A 23774-nucleotide genomic window follows, 5' to 3' on the forward strand; every position below is an offset into this window, starting at 1 on the left:
GGCCAAGGAGCAGCTGCAGAAGGCGGCGCGGGAGCCGGCGGAGACTGAGGAGCAGCTGTAGGGCCAGGCAAAGCAGAGGCCGAGGCTGAGTCTGAGGCCGGACCAGGCGAAGCAGAGGCTGAGTCTGAGGCCGGACCAGGCGAAGCAGAAGCCGAAGCTGAGTCTGAGGCCGGACCAGGCGAAGCAGAAGCCGAAGCTGAGTCTGAGGCCGGACCAGGCGAAGCAGAGGCCGAGGCAGAGTCTGAGGACGGACCAGGCGAAGCAGAGGCCGAGGCAGAGTCTGAGGCCGGACCAGGCGTAGTAGAAGCAGAGGCTGGACCAGGCGTAGCAGAAGCAGAGGCTGGACCAGGCGTGGCAGAAGCAGAGGCTGGACCAGGCGTGGCAGAAGCAGAGGCTGGATCAGGCGAGGCAGAAGCAGAGGCTGGACCAGGAGAGGCACAGGCTGAAGCTGGACCAGGCGAAGCAGAAGCAGAGCTAGGTGACAGCGAGGCAGCCGCAGGTGGTGGCTGGACGGGCTCCTCGGGCCCTCCAGCGGAGACGGGAGGCTGGACGCGCCGCTCGGACACTCCAGCGGAGACGGGAGGCTGAACGGGCTCCTCGGGCCCTCCAGCTGACGAGGAAGGTTGCTGGATGGGCTCCTCGGGCCCTCCAGCTGACGAGGCATGAGGCTGGTGCGGTTCTCCTGAACCCCCAGCTGACGAGGAAGGTTGCTGGACGGGCTCCTCGGGCCCTCCCGCTGATGAGGCATGAGGCTGGAGGGGCTCCTTGGGCCCTCCAGCTGACGAGGCATGAGGCTGGTGCGGTTCTCGGGCCCTCCAGCTGACGAGGAAGGTTGCTGGACGGGCTCCTCGGGCCCTCCAGCTGACGAGGCATGAGGCCGGACGGGCTCCTCGGGCCCTCCAGCTGATGAGGAAGGTTGCCGGACGGGCTCCTCAGGCCCTCCAGCTGACGAGGAAGGTTGCTGGATGGGCTCCTCGGGCCCTCCAGCTGACGAGGCATGAGGCTGGTGCGGTTCTCCTGAACCCCCAGCTGACGAGGAAGGTTGCTGGACGGGCTCCTCGGGCCCTCCCGCTGACGAGGCATGAGGCTGGACGGGCTCCTCGGGCCCTCCAGCTGACGAGGCATGAGGCTGGTGCGGTTCTCGGGCCCTCCAGCTGACGAGGAAGGTTGCTGGACGGGCTCCTCGGGCCCTCCAGCTGACGAGGCATGAGGCCGGACGGGCTCCTCGGGCCCTCCAGCTGACGAGGAAGGTTGCCGGATGGGCTCCTCGGGCCCTCCAGCTGACGAGGCATGAGGCTGGACGGGCTCCTCGGGCCCTCCAGCGAAAACGGTCTCAGAACCAGTGGGCACTGGAGCCCCTGGCACACACAGGACAGAACCAGCAGGTGTGGGGACCTCTGGCAGGGAAGCGGCCGGGCCAGCGGGTGCGGAAACCCCTGGCTGAGAGGCAGGGTAGCTCACAGCTGGCTCTGGGTGCTGTGGCTGCAGGTCCGGGAACTGAACAGGATGGTGGACGGGCGACTGGACTACTGACTGGAGGACAGGAGGCGACTGGAGTGGAAGCTGAACAGCAGGTGAGGGAACTGACTGGAGTGGAGATGCTAAGGGATGAACAGAGGTAGGCGAGGCTGACGACGGAGCTGAGGTTGGTGTGGCTAATGGTTGAGCTACAGACTGAGCTAGTGACGGAGATAAGGCTACAGCTTGGGCTAGTAAGGCTGGTGCCTGGGCAGGGGCCAGTTCAGCTGATCTAACTAGGGATAGTGCGAGGGCGTGAAAGGCTGGGTCAGGAGGTGGATGAAGTGGTGAGGTAGCAGGTGAACCGGTTAGCTCTTCCAAGCCGCTAGGGAGTTCTGGCTGGGTTCTGGCTGCCCTCAGCCTGGGCGCTGGGACAGGCACGGGAGGTGGCTGGACACCAGTCACCCCCACCCGAGAAACAGGAGCGGGCGTGGAGGTAGACTGGGTCGCAGCTGCCCTCCTCCTGGGAGCTGGCACTGGAGTGGGTGTAGCCTGACTGACGGGAGTGGAGATAACGACCGGGTGTGTGATACTGGCAGGTTTCTCTGGGATCGTTCTGGTCCTCCTGCCTCCACTATTTACAGTCTTTGACTGAACAGTTTTTGGGGGAGCAGAGCAGAAAAATTCGTCCCAGTCTACGTCCTCTTCTAGGAGGGAGACTCCCCATGAATCAGAGATAAGTCTATTAGTTATTTGAGGTGAAGAATCAAATGAGGAGGGTGGAAAACAGTCACTAGAACTCACCACCGGGAGTAGGTGAAAAAAGTCCTTGTTATGGCGGCGTGTGCGCCGCTTTTTCCGGGAAGAGGAAGCGGGTGGGGTACACAGCCGAGCCTCTGGCGCGGGAGCCTCCATTGAGCCGAGGTGGTAGGCGGAGCCGCTGTGCCATTGCGAGGGTGAAGGTCCGGTGAGTAAAACGGCTGGCGGGCGAGCGAGGAGCGGGGCGGCGGGAGAGCGAGCGGCCGAAGCTTGGCCTGTGACGCCCACTCTCCGCGGCGAATGCTCCGGTGCAGGTGAGGCAGCAGGTGAGGGGGGAATGCGGCGTCTCCGAGGCCCGCCCAGAGCCAGGCGAGTCCCCTTGAAGACGTGCTCTCTCTCCGCGAAGAGCCGCTGTTTTCCCCGAAGCCCCTCCGTCCAGCGAAGGAGCGCTGCCTCCTGCCGCTCGAAAAGTTCAGAGTCCGCTGGGTCCACAACGCGTGGTCGTGTCATTCTGTCAGGAGTAGTGTCGTGGACGAGAGAAGGAGGACCCAATCGCTGGACTCACAGGAAGGTAGGTGAAGGTGGATGTTTATTGCCGAAGGAGTGAGCAAACAGTACAGAGGGAGGAAATGGCTGGCTGGCTGGCTGGCTGGCTGGCTGACTGACTGAATGAATGAATGAATGAATGAATGAACAAAGGACTGGCTGGCTAACTGAACATACAGACGACACTAACATCAGACGTACATCAATGACACGACAAGGATCGGATGGAACTGAGGACTTAAATACACGCTGGGTGATGAATGATTAGAAACCGGTGAGTACGCAGCTGAACTTAGTCTGACTAATGATACATGGAAATAACTGGAACACAATACGCAGGCGGTATGCTGGCACAGAAAACACAGATGTGAAAATAAACCGAACATGACAAAACAGAAAACACTGGGTCAACGACCCAGGAACCCTGACAGCTGCAGTGTTTACAAGTATTATTGCTACTGGTTTATTTTTGATTACAATTTTTTCCAACTAATACAGATTTTTGCCAATTCTGATTTTCTAAAAAAAGTTAACTGACAGCATGTACAAACAAAAATCAATCTTATCAGGACACACACCCATATTTGCTTTTCCAGTTATCTCTATAATTTTCCTCATAACTGCTTTGCTAATATTGAGGCAAGACACTTGTCCTGTGTTAGCTTCTTTAACATGTCCATATTCAACTGGGTGAAGATGATTTAAGTGTCTGACTAGATTTGTTGTTACAATTTTTTTGTGTGTGTGTTTTCCCCCCTGTGGTTTTCTTTGGAGAACCTTTGTGTCTTCACTCACAACGAAGAGATTCCATGCTAACGACATGTTAGCATATGGCTATAAGTGTGGCCGTGATTTTTTGCCTGTGGTATTGTGGAAAGTGTGTGAAATGGATTAGTTTTAAATTGGACATATATGAGGCTGACATGTGAATCTCAGTATGACACAATTATAATCTAACAGAGGGCAGGCGACTGGATAGTGTCACTGGGGCTGCACCACAGTGGTATTGCTCATGGCTACATTCATATTTTAGGAAGGCTTTCTGACCTGTATTTTATTATTTTATACTTAGATAAGAGCAAGCAATTAAAGCTAGAGAAAAAGAAAAACAAATTTGTATTTACCTTGGCTCCATGTTTTTCAAACTACTGTAGGGCACACAATTGGATAGAAAAAAATATATAACAATGGTCTGCAGTGATACAGTGTTACTACAGTGATACAGAGTTTCTATAGATAAGATCTTACTCTTTTATGTTCATACAAAACTAAGATAAGATAAAGTAAGGGAAAACTAAGATAAACCGCCATATGACTGGACTAAGGTCAGAACAAGGTGAAAAGAATAACACTGCCTCCCTTGAATATCATTAAAACTTTCACTTTCTTGTAAAGCCCTATAAGAAAGGAAAAACTGTCTTTTATATTCCAACCTAATTTGAGGAAGATATTCATTTTGAGGTCTCACACACAGGCTTATGAAAGCATATACTAAACATATATGTTAAACACTTTTTGAGAAAGCCTAGCATAACAAATAAGTTTTTTTAAGGATATAGGGATGGTGTTCTTGTGCCCATACTAAGCACTCCTTCAAAGTTGATGTCAAAGAGCTTGATTTTGGTTTTATCTTACCAAATAACCTTCTCCCAAGTCTTATCTGAATCATTTAGATTCAGATTTAGGTTCACTGGTAAATGTAAGATGGGCCTATACATGTGCCTTTTTGCTGCAGTCCATTACAGCATAGCGTGTTACCAAATGTCTTCTTGGTGACTGTGGTCCCAACTGCCTTTAGGTCATTAACAAGCTCCTCCCATGTAGTTTTGGGCTGATCCACCACTTTTCTCATGATCATCTGCCCAATTTGATGTAAGATCTTGCATGGAGCTCCAGACCAAAGGTGACTTATGTTTATTTTATATTTCTTTTTTTTTTTTTTTTTAAATGACATCAGAAACAGCAGTATGCGACATTACGTGATGGCAGAGCTTCAGTTCATCCTTTGTCATTTTTTTTTTTTTTTTAATAAATAGGACAGGGGGAATGAATGAGAGAAAGAGGGGGAGAGAAAGAAAGAAAACCAAAGGGGAGAAGAGACGGTGAGAAGGGGGGGGAAGAGAGAGAAAAAAAAAAAAGAACTCCTGGGTCACCTGTATGGAGAAAAAAAAAAAACAAACAAAAAAAACAAACAGAGGAGACAGCAAACAACAAAGAGTAACATAATAATAGAGAAAACAAAGCACCATCACAATAAACTAGCTAGTCATAGATATCAATATTTACTAAATAATAAACGATATTGTGCAGCACGCAAGATAGACAGCGCACAGTGTGCTTTGAGGCAGCAGCCAAGAAAGCTTTAGTCCGCGTCTGTGAATACCCATGTGTGCATACCTGTGTGGATCAGCATGCTTGCATTCCAAAGGTTTCTCCATGTAATGATCTGCTAGGGAGTGTGGGGGGGCCACAGCCCCGTCCTCCAGGGTGTGAAGCGGGTATGGAGGAGATCAAAACTCCAGACATCCAGAGGCCCCCAGAACACAAGAGACCATGGAAGACCAACAGAGGGGCAGCCGCGCCACTGTTCCAGTAAGAGCTGAGGAGAGTCCCAGATGAGGGCTCGCCCAGCAGCCGCGGAGCAGAAGTCAGGGGGAGTTGCAGTGACGCGCCCGTGAGCTCCGCCGGCCCCCAGCTGTGCCTGAGTGACCGAGCCCCAGGCCGAGAGGCCGGGGGCACCCCACCTCCAAAGGGGCCCGAGCGAGCCCCAGGCCCCAGGCCCCGACAAGCGGCCGCCAAGGAGTGAGCCGGTGTGTACCCGGACGCCCACCCCCAGACACAAAGAACCACCAACACACCGACACCTGAGGGAGTCCGCCACCGGCAGGGGAAGTGGTGGTGGGTGGAGATAGGCCTCCAAACCTTGGAGGGCCTGAGGTGTCCCCAGAGAGGTGGCGTCTGATACCCAACCTGACATATAGACACAGAAATACAGGCACACACAGACACAAACATCCATTCCCACCCTCATGCTCTCATATGCACTCACTCCACACTCAACCAACGTGGAGACAGACATAAAGAGACGCTGTACACACAATCACACTCCCCAAGCGTACTCTACAAACCGGGTCTAGGTACCCTTGCCCCTGGAGGGGGGAATTGCACCCAGACCCAGGTGGTGTTACCCTTTTCCCTGCGGTGGGGAGAGGCAGACCACCCCGACTCCGCAGCAGCAGGGAGGCCCCACACCCCAGACCGCAGTCGGACGGCCAACTCCTCCTACTAGCCCTCCCGCTCCAGCAGGCCGCAGAGAATGGGGGTGGGAGAAGACTCCAAACCTCCCTCCACCCGCTCATTGTAGTGTTGATGCATATGTGTTCTAAGGTGCAATTAAAACCCAGGAGGGCATGGAGCTACCTGCCAAGGAACAGCAGGTAAGCGCATAGTCCCTCCTGCTAGCCCTCAATGACTAAGTGTATTTAAAATTGAGAGGTGGGCAACGACGCCAGGGGTGAGGCGTACACCCTGATGGTAACTTGGACTCCGTGTATCGTGCCCACCCCCAAGATCCTATATGTATGTGTAATGAGGGTGTGAGTAATGTGAATGTCTAAGTTGTGGGATAAAATTGAGGCAGAGGCAGCCAGAAGGGGACAGAGGGGGGGGGGGGGGTAGCCTCCTCTGCACCCTGGTGACATACCCCCACTCCAAGGCCCTGCATGTGTGGGTGGTTGTGGAGGAGCGGGAAGAGGGAGGCAGCTGGAGATGGGGAGGGAAGGAAGGGAGGGGCAGGTAACCCCTCCCTGGGGCCAGCTCCCCCGCTGACCCCAGTAGGCACTCCCACCCTCCGCGACCCGCCAGGGAAGGGGGGCCCAGGCCCATCCCGACCGGGGCCCAGTGCAGTAGCGCCCCCCGGCTCCACAGAGCCCTGGACAGTCCACCCAACCCCACCACAGAGAAAACTGCACCCACCCCACCATCCACACATCTTCCAGACTACATAAGACGGTAAACGCCCAGGCTGAGATCTTCCTCCACCTCTCCTGTATCTCCCCCTCCTGCAGAGAGTTCCTGAAGAGAAGAAAGCTCCTGCAAGATGTGACCATCCCCCCCACCAGTTGAAGAGCCCCCCAGGCGGCTCGACGCACCGGCGGCACCCTGCTCCAGGGCCGGGCCCCCATGCACCCACCCGCCCACAACCCCGGCAACACACCAACCAGGACCCAAGCCTATTTTATATTTCTTACATTTCAGAATTGGTACACAACTCACTTTTGCCCAAGTTGCAACAAGGCAGAGCCAAACCCAACCCAATCATAACCTAGGCTTATCACTAACTCTGATTTCTGATAAGGATGAGCTTAAATCCTGGAGAACAACACCTATCCTTGCCAACCTCACCAGTGGACGGATCCATCTGTGAGCCTGTGTGTCCTTGATGGTATTCCTTGGCTATCTATTGACTTAATGAACAAATGTTTTTATCAGCATTTTGCTATAATCTATAACCTGGCATCCCCATTCATTTTAGGAATACATTTTATAATCACAGGTCTATTAACCCTGCATAAATCAGAAAAGCCATGCACTTAGCTGTGATTTGAGTTCTTGAACCTTTCAGATCTTTTGCAAAGGGCCTTCGTGTAACTATATATACAGTATATACAGATTACAACAGCCTCAAGTGGCTAATGTTCCATCCTGGCAGGCTAGTCGGCTAATGGGATATCAGCCGACTAGCCTGCTGGTCTTTGTGACTCCAAAAGTTTCCTCCTTGTTCCCACAGATTTTTTTTGCCAGAGTGCAACATCACTGGTAGCTTATATTGCCATACTATGCCTCCAGTTTTACTGACAGATCGTGCACATATTAAACAAATGCAGTTAGATGACCCAGTCACTGCCCAGCTGTCCAGAAATCTAGGAACAGACCCATGTGCAGACGTGAGTGGAAACAGTTCCTCATCATCTTTTGTTTACCATGGTCTACTCTACTATAAAGACCCAAAGCACAGATGTGGTTTGCATCAATTGAAATACCTTAAACACTCCATGGTACCTTGCTCAGTTACTATCATGACCACCCCACTGCACGTCACCGTGGTATTTCCCAAGCACTCGTAGAACTGTAGTCTAGGTTTTTTTGGCCAAAAATGGCAGCGGATATCAAACTTTATGTTGCTTCCTGTTCAGTCTGTCAGGTTATTAAATCAAGGTAGGTTTTGTTGACAATTTCTCCAAGTAGATTAAGGTGTGTGTGGTTAGAGGGGCAACAGCACAGGTGGCAGCCAGTAAGTTTGTCAGTGAAGTATTCACCAGACACAGTGCCCCTACCTGTCTTAGAAGCTCACCATTTGTGACTGAGCCGTTTGAGCACATCAGCTCCACCCTAGGATCCATGCATTACAGCCTGTCACCCTCAGACTAAAACTGTATTATAAGCTTATGTTGGAATCTTATGACAATCAAACTTCATGGAATAAGTTTCTTTCCCAGATCTGCTTTGGATTGCATATAGCTCCTCCTCCTTCATGGATGGATACATAGTGTCATACCCAGAAACTCTTAGAGCCTTCCTGCTGGAAGCCCATAACAAATTTAAACTTTTTAAAAGTTTTGTATCCTCTTATGTCTGATGTAAAATTAATACAGCATTTTATAAAAAGATCATGCCAACAGTCAAACAAGATGGTGTTAGTGTGATGGTCCGGGGCTGCTTTATTGCTTCAGGACTTGGATGACTTACCATAATTGATGAAACCATGAATTCTGCACTATTCCAGAAAATCTTGATGGAGAATGTCTAGCCATCAGTTCATGCCCTAAAGGGTGGCAATGATCCAAAACACACCAGCAAGTCTAGCTCTGGATGGCTCAAATGAATAAATAATTAAAAAAAAAATTTTAAAAAAAGAGTTTTAGAGTGGCCTAGTCAGACTTTTAAATCTGACTGATCTGATCTTTGACGTGATCTTAAACAAGCCATTCATGGTCAAAAACCCTCCAATGGGGCTGAGATACAGTAAAATATTTCTGAAAAGAAGAGTGACTTGAGAGACTCATTGTCAGTTATCCGAAATGCATGAAATCAGTTCTTGCTGCCAAGAGTGGCACAACCAGGTGCAAGGGGCACCACTTTTTTCACATAATAATAATGTGTATGTGTTAGTCCCCATAGGGAAATAGTTCCTCTGCATTTAACCCATTCACCCAGTGAAGCAGTGGGCAGCCACCAATGCAGCGCCCGGGGAGCAGTGTGTAGGGACGGTACCTTGCTCAGGGGTACCTCAGGGTAACCGTTCAGTAGAGTTGAACCCCCGACCTTCCGATCATGGGGCCACCACTCTACCTACTGAGCTATCCCTGCCCCGAGGTAGGTTGGGTAGGTTGGATAGCCTTTTCTTTTAATAAATAATATCATCATTTAAAAACTATTTTGTATTTGTGTAGTATTAAATTGAGTGAAATATGTGCTATAAATATAAATATGCAAAAATTAATTACTTTTTTTTTTAAAGCACTGACTGAAAGAGGACTGCCAAAAAGTTAAACTTAGTGCTACTTTCAGAAAATCATGTGCCACTAAAAACAATATCTGGAAGAATGCATTTTCTTTCTTGGTGAACAGTATGTACGCACACGGATAAGGTAGACCTAAGTTATAATGGTCCTAGTTTGTGCCTGGCCCTTACGCCCTTTGGTGGTTAAACAAAATTAAATCACTTGACCGAAAAGAAAAAAAGAAAAGGAGAAAAAGTGGGTCGGTGTAAGATGTAGCACTGTGGTTATCGTTTGTATTCCTGCACTTTCATCTGTGTCAAGTTGCACCAAGTTTATTTGTAGAGTGCTTTATCGACAACAGTTTAGAATGGGAAATAGAGCAATTACATCACAGACTCAGAGAAATGGGGTCACAGTGTGTGTGTATTTGGAAGTGGGAAAGTAGCATGTTGCCTCTGTGAACATAGTTTGATGGAATAACACGTGAGCCTGTTATAAAAGCTGAAGGTGCTGTGTGGTGGAGTGGATGTAAGCTGAATTTACCAATGGATGTTTATGACTCAGGGAAAACATTGTGTCATCTTTCTCTCAGTCTTGCTTTGGACACTAGCTACCATCTCGTGTTTCAGAATATCACATCTGTCATTACTCTGTGTCAAATGGCACATGCTGGACACTCAACTTCTGGTGTAGAATCTGGAAAATGGATGGATGGAAGGAAGGAATATAGGCTTGGTTGTAGCAGAGACAAAAATATCAACACATGAAAATTGGAGATGCACTGATTGTTTGGTTTTTATCTAACTGGCTCGGACCAATGATTGGTGGATTGCCAACTGATATATTCAATTCTGTGTTGATGTGATACAGTTGATATTAACCATTGCAGAAATGTAAATACATGTCACATTGACATATACTTCAACAACAGTAATTGTTCTGCTTGTTAGCAATATGCTGTGCAAACATGCAGTGAGCTTTAATTGTATGTGGTCGCCTTATGCTAACACAGTATCCTGTTATCTGCCAGTGGACATGTGTGCATAGGGTGCATCGCATCCCTGTGTCTCCTGTGAGAGTCTGTCATGTCCTCTGTGTAGGTTTCCTCGGTCATGTCTGCATCTCGGTAATGTCTCATCTCCATTTACTTTCCCCATGTTCCTCTCCTTGTGTTTCATCCCTCTCGCTCCCTCGTCCTCTGTGTGTCTTAGTCGTGTCAGGGTCTTTTGTCCCCCTGTTTGCTTATCCCCATCTCTGTGTCAAGCCCAGGTGTCTTCGTCTATGTCTCTGTCTGCTTCCTGTTTATTTTGACAGTCTCTTGTCCCGTGTTCAGTGTGTTTAGTTTTGCTTCCCTTGTGTTGTTATGTTTATTCATCCCAGCTGTGTTCCCATGTGTTTCCTTCTCCCTAATCATCCCTGTGTGTACACTTTGTGTCAGTTTTCCTTTGTCTCTTGTCGGATTGTCTGTTTAATCTTCTGTGATCTCAGGATTTCCACGTTTCTTATTTCCATGTTTCTCTTGTCTTTTTCCAGTTCAGTTAGAGTTTATGGTTTCCTTTGCCTTTGTTTTTGTACCCTTACCAGTCAATAAATTGTCTCGCTTTTGGTTAATTCCCGTTTCACGCCTCGTTCCGTCTGCATTTGGGTCATCACCTCAAACTCCAAAAGTCTGCAGCCATGGAGCATGAGTCACCTCTCTTTTGGAGTTGCTTTTTTTGTGAAAATAACTACATTTGGTTAATGTAAAATAACGCAATCTTCCATGCTTGGCTGGTACTCTTGTTTTTTTTAGTTACAGAGCAACACAGACATGTAACACATGACAGACATAGTGAGATATTCAATTCATTTTCAATTCATCAGCTTTGGATTTATACAAAAATGCTCTATCCAGAAATCTAGGGAATTTCATTTAGAGCTACAAAGTGGCAACCTAGAATTCCCAGAAGAGATTTTGTGTGTCTGAGTATGTACCTTTCTGCAAGGCCTCTCTTAGTTAGGCCTGATATAGTGATGGGGTCAAAAGGCTCCTCAGTGCCAGAGATGGTGATACCCAGAGGGCCTCCGTACCGCTTCAGTTCCACTGTGTATATGATGCTGCCTGATGTCTCCTGCTCATCTGATACACACAAACACACATACACGCACAAGCAGTCACACACAGAGACACACACACACATTAATCTAGTGTTTCAAGTCTGAGGAGTACATTATACCGTCTGATGGATGCTTCTTATCTGATGCACACGCACACAAAACACTTCAGGTCACTAAGTAATACTGGATCCCATTACCTGCTCACTGGAAATGTGCACACACAAACACACTTGATTCCAGAAGTAGGTCAAAACGCTTCTTGAGACTACACTGGTAGGCAAGACACAGTTTCCATGGTAACCAAGGAAAAGACTGCCTTGTCATCATATAGCATGCACACATGTTATTTCCTCCTTGTGTGTGTTTGTGCCTGATGACTACAGTCTCATTATTTACCCTCATTACACAGTCCCTAACTTAGTTTGTGTGTGTGTGTGTTCACGTCATATTATATAACTTGAATGTGTTTATATGTATACACAAATACAAGGTGTAAGCTGTAAGACTGTTAAAATGTGAATATGCGACCATGCACAAAAGTCCTTAGATGGATTAGGACTCTAGGCTACTGCTTGTTGTTTCCAGTTCCCATAATAGGTCACTGCACATTTTTCTATATAAAATTATACTATATTGTAAAAACATGTTGGATTTATGTTGTAATTTATAATACATTCTTTGTTTCACATGAAGACCATTTTAGTTGTGTCAGTGTCCCAGAGTTTTGGACAATAGTGCCACCTTGTGGTCAAACCTCATTAGTACAGCTTTCTTTTTTTTCTGACGGTAGCTGAAATAATAAACTGAAGAAAACTTAAAACATCAGCTTATCTCAGGTCAGAGCTCTGTCCCTCAAATATAGAAACAACTATATTCACAAAAGTACCTGAGTTGTCTTCATCTTTACGTATTTTTAATTTGACGAGTTCCTCACACTGCTGGAGGATCTGCTCCGCATCATCTCTGGAACAGTTTTCAAGTCTGATGTTGTCAATAGCCAGCAGCTTATCTCCAGGCTCCAGTGTTCCTGTTCTGGTGGTGAGAGAGTGAAAGAATAGAGAGTGACAAAGAAAAAAGAGAGAAAAAGTCAAAGCATTTGAGACTCTCTTAGATATTAATCAAGCGCTGAAGTAAAAACACTTATGTTACTAAGTTGAATAATTTCTATAATTTCAAATTTCAAATTTCAAATTTAATTTCTAAAATTTCAAAGTTAATGGAATTCTAAAAAAAGTGTAACTTTATGAGTATATGATATGACATAGCTTGCTCCTCAATATATTAGTTGGAAAATAAATACAACACCCATAAACCCAGCCACTCAGAAAAACAAAAAAACCTGTATTGAGCTGGCTAGTTTTAGTGGTCCTTGCTATGTAAGTCTCCAAACCTCTATATAATTTATATTGTTAGAAAGTGGTAGTGCTCACTCTTATTACTTACTTTTGAGCACTATTCAGCTGCTTATTAACACAAAAATCTGAGCCCATCCACAAGGCAACAACACAGTGCATTTAAGTATATAAATATAGTCAAAATGATCCCTTTAGTATTAAATGTCCATCATTTCAACACAACCCGAGCATAAGATCTATTTCTTTATGACTGCAGTGTACCCGTCTTCTGATGTTAGAAAGGTGTTTGATACTATCGTGTTAATATGGACCAAAAAAATTTCTTCCAGTGTCCAGCACGTTGCTGAATATAGGACACAAAGCATTAAGGCAAGGGGGTCTATGTTAAAGCTCATATCACTGTAACTGTGTATTACTGTGAACAAGAGAAACACACATGACTAGTAAAGTCTGGTGTCCTTTAGTTCTTAGTGTGCAATTTACTCTAAGATTAAAAACAAAACAAAATAGCCCAGAAGGTGATACATTGTAACAAGTGTCATAAAACACAAGGACAAAGTGAACTATAATATGGATATAAATTCAAAAACAGAAAACAAAACAAACAAAAAAAACCCCAGAACAAAATTAAATTGAAAATAATTTTTTTTTAAGGTGGCAGACCCCCCCCCCCCCCCCAAAAAAAAGCGAAACATGCAGTCCTTACAAAGGAATATAACACTAGTCCCTAAAAAATACCTGTGAGCCATGCTCCCCTTCTTGATGTCAGAAATGATAAGAGGCTCCCCTGGCTTCTTACTGGCTGTTAAGGTAGATGAAACCATAATAAGATTTAGAAGGAACAGCAGCAACAACATCAAAATATAACATGTCAGTCAACAAATAAAAATAACAACAACAACAACAACAATAATAATAATAATAATAATAATAATAATAATAATAATCAGTTCAATATAAATAGTAACATTAAGGTTGTACAGTCATCCATCCATCCTCTAATATCACCTCTTTAATCCCATCAGGACAAATTGCCTGCACGCAGATTTGTCACAATAGCCAACATTTTGGGTTCCCTGCTCTCTGAGCGTGAGCCCAGAAGCTCCATGTCTTTGCTAGCTGTGAATATTTTCTGTTCAGCAGGTGGCACCATTGCACCATTCTCTTGTCTCAAATGCGGCCAAGGAACAACCTGCTTTATACCATTTTATATACACCATACATCAGAATTGTGACAATATAACTTAATTTGAGGTTATTATCATTAGTTATTTAGATGGTTACAACTATAACACATCACTACAATGTCACTGAAGAACAAGGGAGTAACTAAATAATAAAATCCCACATTTCAGGGCTGAAAATGACCAGAGGTAAGAGAATTGGTTTGATTTGGACATTTGATTTACATGATAGCTCAAACATCCTGTCTCTTTAGCTAGGAAAGTTGAAATAAGGACAAAAATGTTTTTATGCGCTTAGACTCGCTATAGTTACACTATAGTATACTCTCAGTTATCCTGTAGGACTGGTTTGCAGAAATAACTTAAGAGAGCTGCACTGTTTCTGCGGTGCTTATGTCTTCAGCTATTTTTCTTACACGATATATATATACAGCACTTTTAAATGCAAATGTGTGGCAGGGATATGAAATGTCACTTGGTATCAGCAAACATCAGAGGCAGGCATAGTAGGCATGTGCAGATACACACAAGGTGCACACAAGGTTTTTAGCATTGATGCCTAATGTAAGAAGGGATAGAGAGAAAATAAGAGAGACTAAAAGAAAGTACATTCACAGCTGCATCTCCTTCAGTACCCCCCAATCATGTTGAGTGGACAAAGGGGCATGTGGAACTGGCAACGCCAAAAAGATACACAAAAGCAGGTTTACTCTGAGGATTTAATGGCAGCATTTTTACAGGCAGTCAAGACAATCTTTAGGAGCCAGATATCACACCTCGATTTAGTATTTACTCCAAAACACAGACAATGATTTACATCACCATTAAAAAATATATAACATATTAAGTTAAGGCCCAAAATCCTAGACATAAAAAGTGCATATTTTCTTTAAAGAAATTCAACATAGTGGACAAGAAAAATAAATAGGCATTGCCTGCTTGTTTTCTTCCACACAACCTCCAGCAAAATTGCTGGGGCCCAGCCGTCTTCAATTATCTTCTCTTTAAATATTTAAAAATGTGTCAGGTTCAGTATTTTGCCTGTCACTGAGCTAATGCTTCTTAAAATAATACAGCGTGGAACACTACATTATACCCACATTCCAGGCTAGGTATAATTAAACACTGAATTTAGGTCATTCCCAGTGAAGAATGAAAACTGTGCTATAAAGCTTTACAGATACAGTTAGCGTGTGATGAATTACTTTCTCAATAACCACTTTTGACTGGCAGAATAATTCCAAGTCTGCAGGGTAAATGCGCAAGTGTGTGCTTTTATTTTTGATTACAAATGTTTAAGGCGACATTGTACTGTATACACTACATGACCACTGATCATTGCGCCCATGTGTTCTTTTTGAACATCAACTTTGGAAAGGCTCTATGGATTCTGCAACATAAATTTACTCCTATTTATTTAACACACAGTGAGGTTGACCATTGATGTTAGCGGGTAGCTCATAGCCAGTATTTTTGTTCATCTCATAGTATATTTAATGATACCGAGAAATGTGTTTCACAAAAACTAGAAAAATTAACCCTGACCTTGTGCACTCGAATTCAAACTAACATCAACCTACGAACTGCTGCCACAAAGTTTAGCTTCAATTTCTTTTCTTTACTGCAGCGGCACCAGGCTCATCAGTAATTCAGACGTCCTTTTACAGTTCCCTGCAGGGGGATTCCCTGATGCTCCAGCTCAGATGAGATATATATTTTCCCCAGTGAGTTCTGGGTCTACACTTGGATCTCCTCCAAGCCTGGAGAATCTCTAAAGGAAGGTACCCAGGAGGCATCCTTATTAAATCCCCGCACTACTTCATCTTTTGATGAAAAGGAGGTCTAGTTCTACTGCGAGCCCGCCTTAAAATTTTGGAACCTGTCCCCTAATGCAGGGCTATGTCTTAGGCTGTGAACATAGACAAACAACAGGTGAGCAGTCATTCATGTTTTTCTGCTTTGAAGTCCATCTGATAATTGCATGCATAGTTATTGCATAGCAGTGTGGTGTCTGAACCCAACAGATCTATGGAGAAAACTGATTTTGATCACTTAGGATCTCTTTCTTTTGGTCGCTACTTAAAGCTTATGATCATAGATGAAGTTGGAAGAATCAGGAGATGGAATCCAAAGTATACCTTTTCCTCTCAACTGTCTCTTCTCCACAATGGACCATTGAAGTGAAGTTCAAAGCTTGGTCAAAAACATCACTGTAGAGATTTTGTGTAGATTTTCCTCAGTTGAAACTAAGTGACTTATCTCTAACTGAAAAAATGCTGGACACACAGTGTAATGCTAGTGGCACCAGAAAGACAAACAATATCTACAGCATTTAATAAACATTGTTGGAATTTATAGCTTAGCTTCTCTGCAGACTTTGTTATCATAAAAAATGCATGTGGGTGGTCGAATGAATTTTAAACATTCTGCCAGCAGCTGTTCAAAACAAAAAGTGGATCACATGAAAAATGTTTCAAGTGTGTGTGTTCCTACCACTGATGGTGAGCCCCAGTTCCACTCCTCTTTTCTTCGGCAGTTTGACGTGGAAAGTACCACTGCTTGGCACCACTGATTCTGCAACAAAAACACAGACACACACTTAAGCATAACCAGAGAAACAAGTAATGTAAAAAGAAACAGATAATACTCTCCTACATGGCAAACGGGGACTGTAAATCCTCATTGTTTGCCTACAGGAGTAAATACTAATTCTACCAGTAAAACACCTTTAAAACTGTAAGCACAGCAACTACGTAAGGCTTTCTGACTCCTTACTTGGATCTGTTTCTTACTTTAGAGTTTGTTTCGCTCACCAAGAAAAGGTCATTTAATTTCCTGAACAGCTTGTGCAGGAAAGCAGACAACAAAACAGATCTACTCAAAGTAGTTAAAAAGGAAAACACACTAACAATCAAGCAAACAAAAACCAATATAAATATAACACTGGGTGAATACTTACCACCCAAATTTAGGGTTATTATCAGTAGATCTAATAAATCTATTCTTTTTAATTTATAGAGTTAGTTATGAGCATCCTTTACCTCCAAATTATCTGCTAGCCATATAACTCAATGAGTGAAAAAGCTACTATTAATAACTGCAGAGACTTCAATCAAACACTTAAATTGTTTGAAAATTCCCACTGACTACCTAAACTGCACAGTACTTTATTTTTTCACAAGGACTTTTTACACTTACAGGTGTAAAAGTACATGCCTGGATGTATAATTCCATTATACTACACATGTATTTTTTTACCAAGTCTCTTTTGAATCATTATTATGAATAACAACAAAAAAACAAAAATGACTTTTTGAAAAATTATATCAAAGTTAAAAAAGAAAGCAGGTCATTCAGCCTTCACTTACTAGAATGATGAAATTATAGTACTGAACAGATTCCCTTCAAAAGAAGCACTACACTGTATTTATTTAATGTAATTTGATTCCTAAAAAATAATCTTGGATTGATGTAATCCTAATCCGAGTTTAACATTTTCCAAAATGGAATCTGTTGAGACTTTTCTTCTACAGAGAAATCAGAAATAAAGACCCTGAATGAACTCTTCATACTTTCCACAGGGGTTGACAGCATGTCAATGGTGCCATGCTCTGCAGTGAAGAGCTGTATTTATTCTGTCTAATCCTGCCTGTGCTAACACAAAAGCTCACAGCACAGGAATCTCACCAGTATATCCAGTCTGTGAAAATGAGATTATATGTGCTTTTTAAACAAAGGTATGTCTTAAATGGGAGCTATTAAAGAACACAAAGGTGTCTTTCTATTTTGTGAAAACGTTTTTCAGGCTTCGCAAATTAGCAAGGAATATGTATGGTGCATGTGTGACATGGTATAAGGTCTAAAACGTTTTGCCAAGTTTACAAACCTGCTACATCAAACTCTATTTCCAGTGTGACCTTATTGGTCAATGCAGCATCTCGGAGGAGCTGATTGGCTTCCTCGAGTGTTCCGTCTTCTGTGGGGATTCCATTGATCGACAGAAGACGGTCTCCTACCTGCAGCAGGCCACACCTAAGAGAAAATCAAGACGCTTTAGTGATTGGAAAAGCAATGCTTCCATGCTTGACAGGTTGCAGAGAAAAAAGTGGAAAAAGCAAAACAAAAACTCTCCAGCCCTCATTTTATTTTACCAGTGCAGCAAAGTGTGTAATAGTTTCTCCCCTATCTACAACTTCCAGTAAGGTTTTTGTTTTAAAATGATTTCTCTTTTTCAGTTTTCTGTGATGCTCTCAGGATGTAAAAAAAAAAAAAAACTCTTACAAAACTGCAGAAAGACTAAAAATCAACACATAAACAACACATTTCCTCTTTGATTTGTCATTCACATGTACATGCATTGTGCTAAGAAAGTTTTGGTAGTATTAACTAATAACCAGTGTGAATCTGAATGAGGTTTTCTTGCTTTTAAAACAAAACTCATAAATTCTGGTCTCACACTGAATGGATTTAAAGTACTCTGGACTGTTGGTTTAAATATGAAGAAGTAGTCCACAGAGTACTCTGACAGAAACTTTGCAAAGACACAAATAATGGTAACAACAAACCTATCTCACCTACAAGAGTACTAAATGTATTTAGTGATTTTCATGGGATAAAGCTCAGAATTAGGGTTGGGGTTGATATAATGATTAATATAAACATAAATGTAAAAGTAAAGATTTAAAATCTTTGGTCCTGTTCCTATATATATCACAAGGATACATATGAGCATGTAGTACAACTCTACATATAATTCATTTCCCTGTGTTTCATATCCATGCATCATCAACAATGAGATTAAAAACAAAGTATACGTTTCCATAAGGCAAGACACCTTTTTGTGATAAACTGTAATCACTATTAGGACTGACATCTTGCTGGGTTTTAAAAGGAAGAGAAGTTTTTTCAATGGAGAGGAAACCTGTCATTTTGGAGTGGCTTCAACTAAACTAAAGTTCTCCAGTTATTTGTTTACAAGGACGATCTACTGGAGCGCGAGACCACGGTTTCAAGAACTTTCCAAACATCAGCTCACTCAGGCAGTACACCACACTCAGCATTATGTTCACACAAGCTGTCAGATCCTGCTGCCTGAAATAAAGCCTGTTTGTCTCGCTATTGTCTATGCCTATTTAATATGATTACCTCCAGGGTCAAACTGGTCCCAAGGGGAGAATAAAAATTCAGGCATTTATGTTTGCTAACTGTCAGTAGCTGCCCTATCTGGAATTTTTCCCCCTCCTTCAATTCGTTTTACAGACAGATGACAGGAGCGTAAGCTTATGACTCCCCACTGTGTTACATTTCACATTATTTTTAGATACTGTGGCTTTTATGCTGCTGTTTAGCTATTATTTCCAAAATACACCAACCCTGGCTGCTCATTAAATAAACGACTGTTGGAATTAAATCAAAGCGCATTACCTGTGACTATTAAATTCAGGAATCATGTGCCTTTTCTGTTGATATATTATCCTCTGATATTATTAATATGTCACTGTTTATTCAGACTTAAAGCAATTCCAGCTTTCTTGCTTTTCAAGGATCTGGAAGGAAAAACTTGATGAGAAGATCCCCGTCTGTGAGTCAGACTATAATACTCCAGCCTAACAGAATAAGATAGCTCATGCAGTGAGCTTCAGAAGAAATTAAAAACAAATGCAATGTGTGGCTAAGAAAAGCAAAGGAAGGTAAATATTTGAGTAGCTTAAACGTGTGACTTTGAAACACAAAACTGGCTAAACAATAGAAATATGGAGTGTTTTTGGGTAACTTTTGTGGCTTAAGGGTGAAATGTCAACTCCTAGAATTGACCCAAAGCCATGTTCCTTCTTGCAATGAAATTATTACAACAGTTATCCACTTCTGCACGAAGGTGACATCTGACAGAAGAAAATGAAGATGAAATGTTTTTGTCTCCGTTTAATTCGGCCTCACTGTAATGTAGTTGGTGCCCTATAGATTTCCAGGACATCTAGGTTTTTTCCTTCATGTGACACACATGCACAAATGAGGCACTGTATCTTCCATTAAGCCACGAGTGGGTGACTTGTATTAATATACAGCCAGACATCTTCATTATGATTTACCGAGGATAAAATGGTCTGCCATAGCTCTCATTCCTGTCGTTCTTTCTCCTCCATTTCCCATTAATTGTTCAAGAACCCCAAGTCCTTTCTTCGCTTTCGTTGTCTCATTTTTTTCATTCTGTTTAGTGCAGCCCTATGACTGCCTTGCTGTCGTATTAATTTACACTAATAATTTAATTTTCATCTTCTAACCTTAACTGAAGCCAAATGATAAAAGTTACTTTAACAACAACTAGTCATATTTATAATCCCAGACAAACCGTCATCATCAGGACTATAAATGTGCAGAACTAAACAAGTTAAAGTGGGATTAGGATACAAATAGTTGTTTTGTCAGACTCACGCTGCTTCTAAATTTGGCAACAATATCAAGTTCCAATTATTACAGTGAACATCCACCTTCAAACTGCTGTTTGATAACTGACCCATTTTTGTGTGGCTGTTTGTTTAACATTTACTTTGCTGTGTTTTTTTCTGTTTTTAGTGCTCTCTGTTTGCTCATCACTATGCAATCTTCCATTGTAATAGTTGACTGTGCACTTGAAATTTGAAAGTACGACTAAAATTTTAGTATTTTTATTATATTAAAACATGTAAAATACACTCCACCTTACATAAATCTGTATGTATGGAGTTCTCATGGTGGTTTGTGTACACAGGCAGATAACGTGGCTCCCTGCTGTCTTAATATTACTCTCTATGCCATTATCATTTTTGGGGAAAAGGGCCAAATAAGGCAAGAAATTACTGGAGCATAACTAGGTTTATGCTTTTTGAATCTTTTATTAATAGTCTGATTTTTTTTTTTGGCCCCTTCCTTTTTCAAAAATAAACATTAAATATAGAAACCTTTAGTGGTACAATATACACATTTTAAATTATGGCAAATGGTCTACCATTTACAAAACAAATCTTCCAGCATTCGCAGCACCAAAGGAAAATAATTACAGGTTAAAACCTTAAAAAGAGCTCCACAGACCACTGCTGCACAAATCGTACAGTTTTAAAGGCTATAAGTTGTGGATAATTGTAATTCGGGGTGGTGTAAAGGGGGTTATTTGGATTCACACTGCCAAGCGGAAAGAAAGGTACTTATTGATTCCTCCAGAGTGGGCAAAGGGAAGCTAGCTAATTAGTGTTGTTAGTGTGGGCGCTAATGGAGTAGGGAGTGTGGCCTCAGGGTGCCGAAACACACCCAGCACTTACAGAAGCTGTTAATATGATGGAAACATCAACATCAATCAATGGACACGGACATAAGCACAGCATCATGATCCAGACACGACTAAGAATTCATACAGAGACTTAAATGAAGTTGTGAACAAATTACTGAGAAACAGCAGACACAAGCATGCAGAAGACTGTGGGCACGCACACACTTGCATGTCAGTGTTCACAAAAAAACCCTACTCATGCACAGAAATTCTTCCAAACATTTAAACACCCACACATAATACAGAGCCAAGAAGAGCTGCTAATACACCAAAACATCAGTCTAACACACCCACCCACACTAACACTGACATCCAAACACACACAGGGAAGCTAACTAAAACTCTGTTAATGCAACATTAAAGTCGGCATTTGTCCTCAAACAAACAGAAGGCCATTTGTACAGTTGTTGTACAACTACACAAATACAAGTGAACATCCTGTTACAAAGTTTTTAAATTACACATCTATAATTTTACTACACTGTAACTGTGAGGAAAGGTCATATTTTACCCATGTCTATTAACAGTTTTTACATGCACCAATGTGGGTCAAATTAATAAGAAAGGTGGTTTTAAGGAATCTTAAAACTTTATATGTCATGTCTGGGTGTATTTTATACGAAACAGTGACAGAGTTCAAAGGATACTTTGACTTTGCCACCATGTTGCTACCATATTTGCTCCACAGAGACAAGCACTAGTTAGTCTTTGAAATATCATGTGGAAATCTCAAAGCAGTATAGGAGTGATAAAATATGGTGCATATAAGTCCCATAGCTACTGAACACACATCTAAATAATACTATATTTGCACATTTTGCATCTTGCACATGTCTTTGTCCTGTCTCGTCTACAATATCCGGACAATAACTTGAACCTGGTATTCAATACCTACTGCACAATCCACTTTGTATTGTTTCTGTCCCTGTCTTTATTTATCGTACATTTAGTATTGTATAGTTAGCATTATAGTATTGTATAGCATTGTATAGTTTGTAATTAGTACCTTTTTATCCCTTAATTTTACCGAAATTTAACATGCTATTTATTTGTAAATCCTAGTTTTATATCTCTTGGAGATATATCTTTTATATACTTATAAATGCACCATGGGGGGCTTGGGGTGAAACAGCATTTCGGTACCTGTATACTGTGTATTGACAATAAAGCTCTTGAATCTTGAATCTAAAATAGTCATAATAAGGAAAGAGGGTGTGTTGAAGGGTGGTGCCTTGTAATAGACATGAGATCTGAAATAGGGTGGCGTGGTGATACAGTGCTTAGCACTGTCACCTCACAGCAAGAAGGTTCCCAGCAAGGCTCTTTCTGCGTAGATTTTTCATGCTCTCCCTGGGCTGTGTGGGTTTCTTCTGGCTACTCTGGTTTCTTTCCACAGTCTAAAGACATGCAGTTTGGTTAACTTGTAATTCTAAATTGCCCACAGGTGTGAGGTGCGGTGCTTAATATTGATGGAATAAAATAATGTCTGTATGTATGGTTAAAGTGTAATTAGAAGCACTGAGGAATCACTAAGACTAGGAAAGCACAATATAAATTTAAGTACTTGCATAGTCCAACTACTGCTGTATTTTCAGATCTCAGATATAACTGTGCTTATGGCAGATTTGTATTTAATGTAGGGTCACTTTTACTCAACTTCACAAGATGAGACAATGTGAGATGTTATAGTTTTTTTTTTTATTCATTTTTATTTCCACACAGGATTGTTGCTTAAAGGAATGAGTTATTTGAAGAGTCCTCTTTCCATCATGTTTGTATATGCCAACTGTGTGTCATGCCTCTTATAGACAATGAGGTTGAAAACACTTGCACAAAGGATATACCTGTGCACCTTCTATATATCCCTTCTGACAAGCCACTTCTGTCCTCTCTCTTCCAGATGCATTTTGGAATTGAAACAGTGTAGCATACTAAAATTGATTTTTGGGTTAATGATAAGACAAAGAATGGAAGTGACTCAGAGGCACAAATTAGCAACACAAGAAAAGCCTGTGACTATATGTCCACAAAAGACTGACTAAAGACACAGACACAGGTGGAAACATGGCTAGCTGGGAACCAGAAATAAAACAATGACGGTGGGGCAGTGAATCACAAAGCAGGGAAACAAAAACAAGACTTTTGACATTGTAGTGCCAAAAAAAAAAAGAAAAAAAGTCAGACTAAATTTGATATTGCAGTGAAAAAGCTACAGATGACAGTTATTGTAGTTTAGATTTAATTTATGCTACAAACGTGCATCCTTATGACTGGGTCAGCATGCACGCTCACCTCTCTGCAGAGCTGTCAGGCTCTATGAATCGAATAAGTGGTGGTGCTGACAGCGTTTCGGTGGCAAATATTCCTCCCTGTAGTTGTACACCAAAGCCGTTCAGTGGGTCACCTGTTAAGACAACCTCACTGGTCTCTACATGAACCACCTGACCACCTGGACCCACCGAACTGGAGGCCAGGGACACTAAAAACACACAGACACATAAATTACAGTTAGTTTCATCCCTTCTGGGAAATTAGATCCATCATGCAAAGACACAGGGAGATGGAACCT

General features: G+C 42.9%; 1 protein-coding gene across 8 annotated transcripts in view; it reads right to left on the reverse strand.

The window, feature by feature from the left end:
- The window catches only part of grip2b (glutamate receptor interacting protein 2b), a 287364-nt gene that overhangs the window by 13211 nt on the left and 250379 nt on the right, over nt 1-23774 (reverse strand). For all 8 annotated transcript variants that reach the window (XM_085274681.1, XM_085274680.1, XM_085274679.1 and 5 more), the window contains exons 12-17: nt 23498-23684; nt 17789-17934; nt 16396-16476; nt 13457-13520; nt 12250-12395; nt 11241-11385 (exon numbers count right to left, since the gene is read on the reverse strand). In XM_085274681.1, coding sequence (XP_085130807.1) covers nt 11241-11385; nt 12250-12395; nt 13457-13520; nt 16396-16476; nt 17789-17934; nt 23498-23684 — 769 coding nt within the window. The remainder of the gene's footprint in view (nt 1-11240; nt 11386-12249; nt 12396-13456; nt 13521-16395; nt 16477-17788; nt 17935-23497; nt 23685-23774) is intronic.

The sequence above is a fragment of the Mchenga conophoros genome, linkage group LG5, assembly GCF_057382185.1.
Source record: "Mchenga conophoros isolate Kocher_MC1m ecotype Shallow Benthic linkage group LG5, M_conophoros_male_GT1.1, whole genome shotgun sequence".
NCBI lineage: Eukaryota > Metazoa > Chordata > Actinopteri > Cichliformes > Cichlidae > Mchenga > Mchenga conophoros.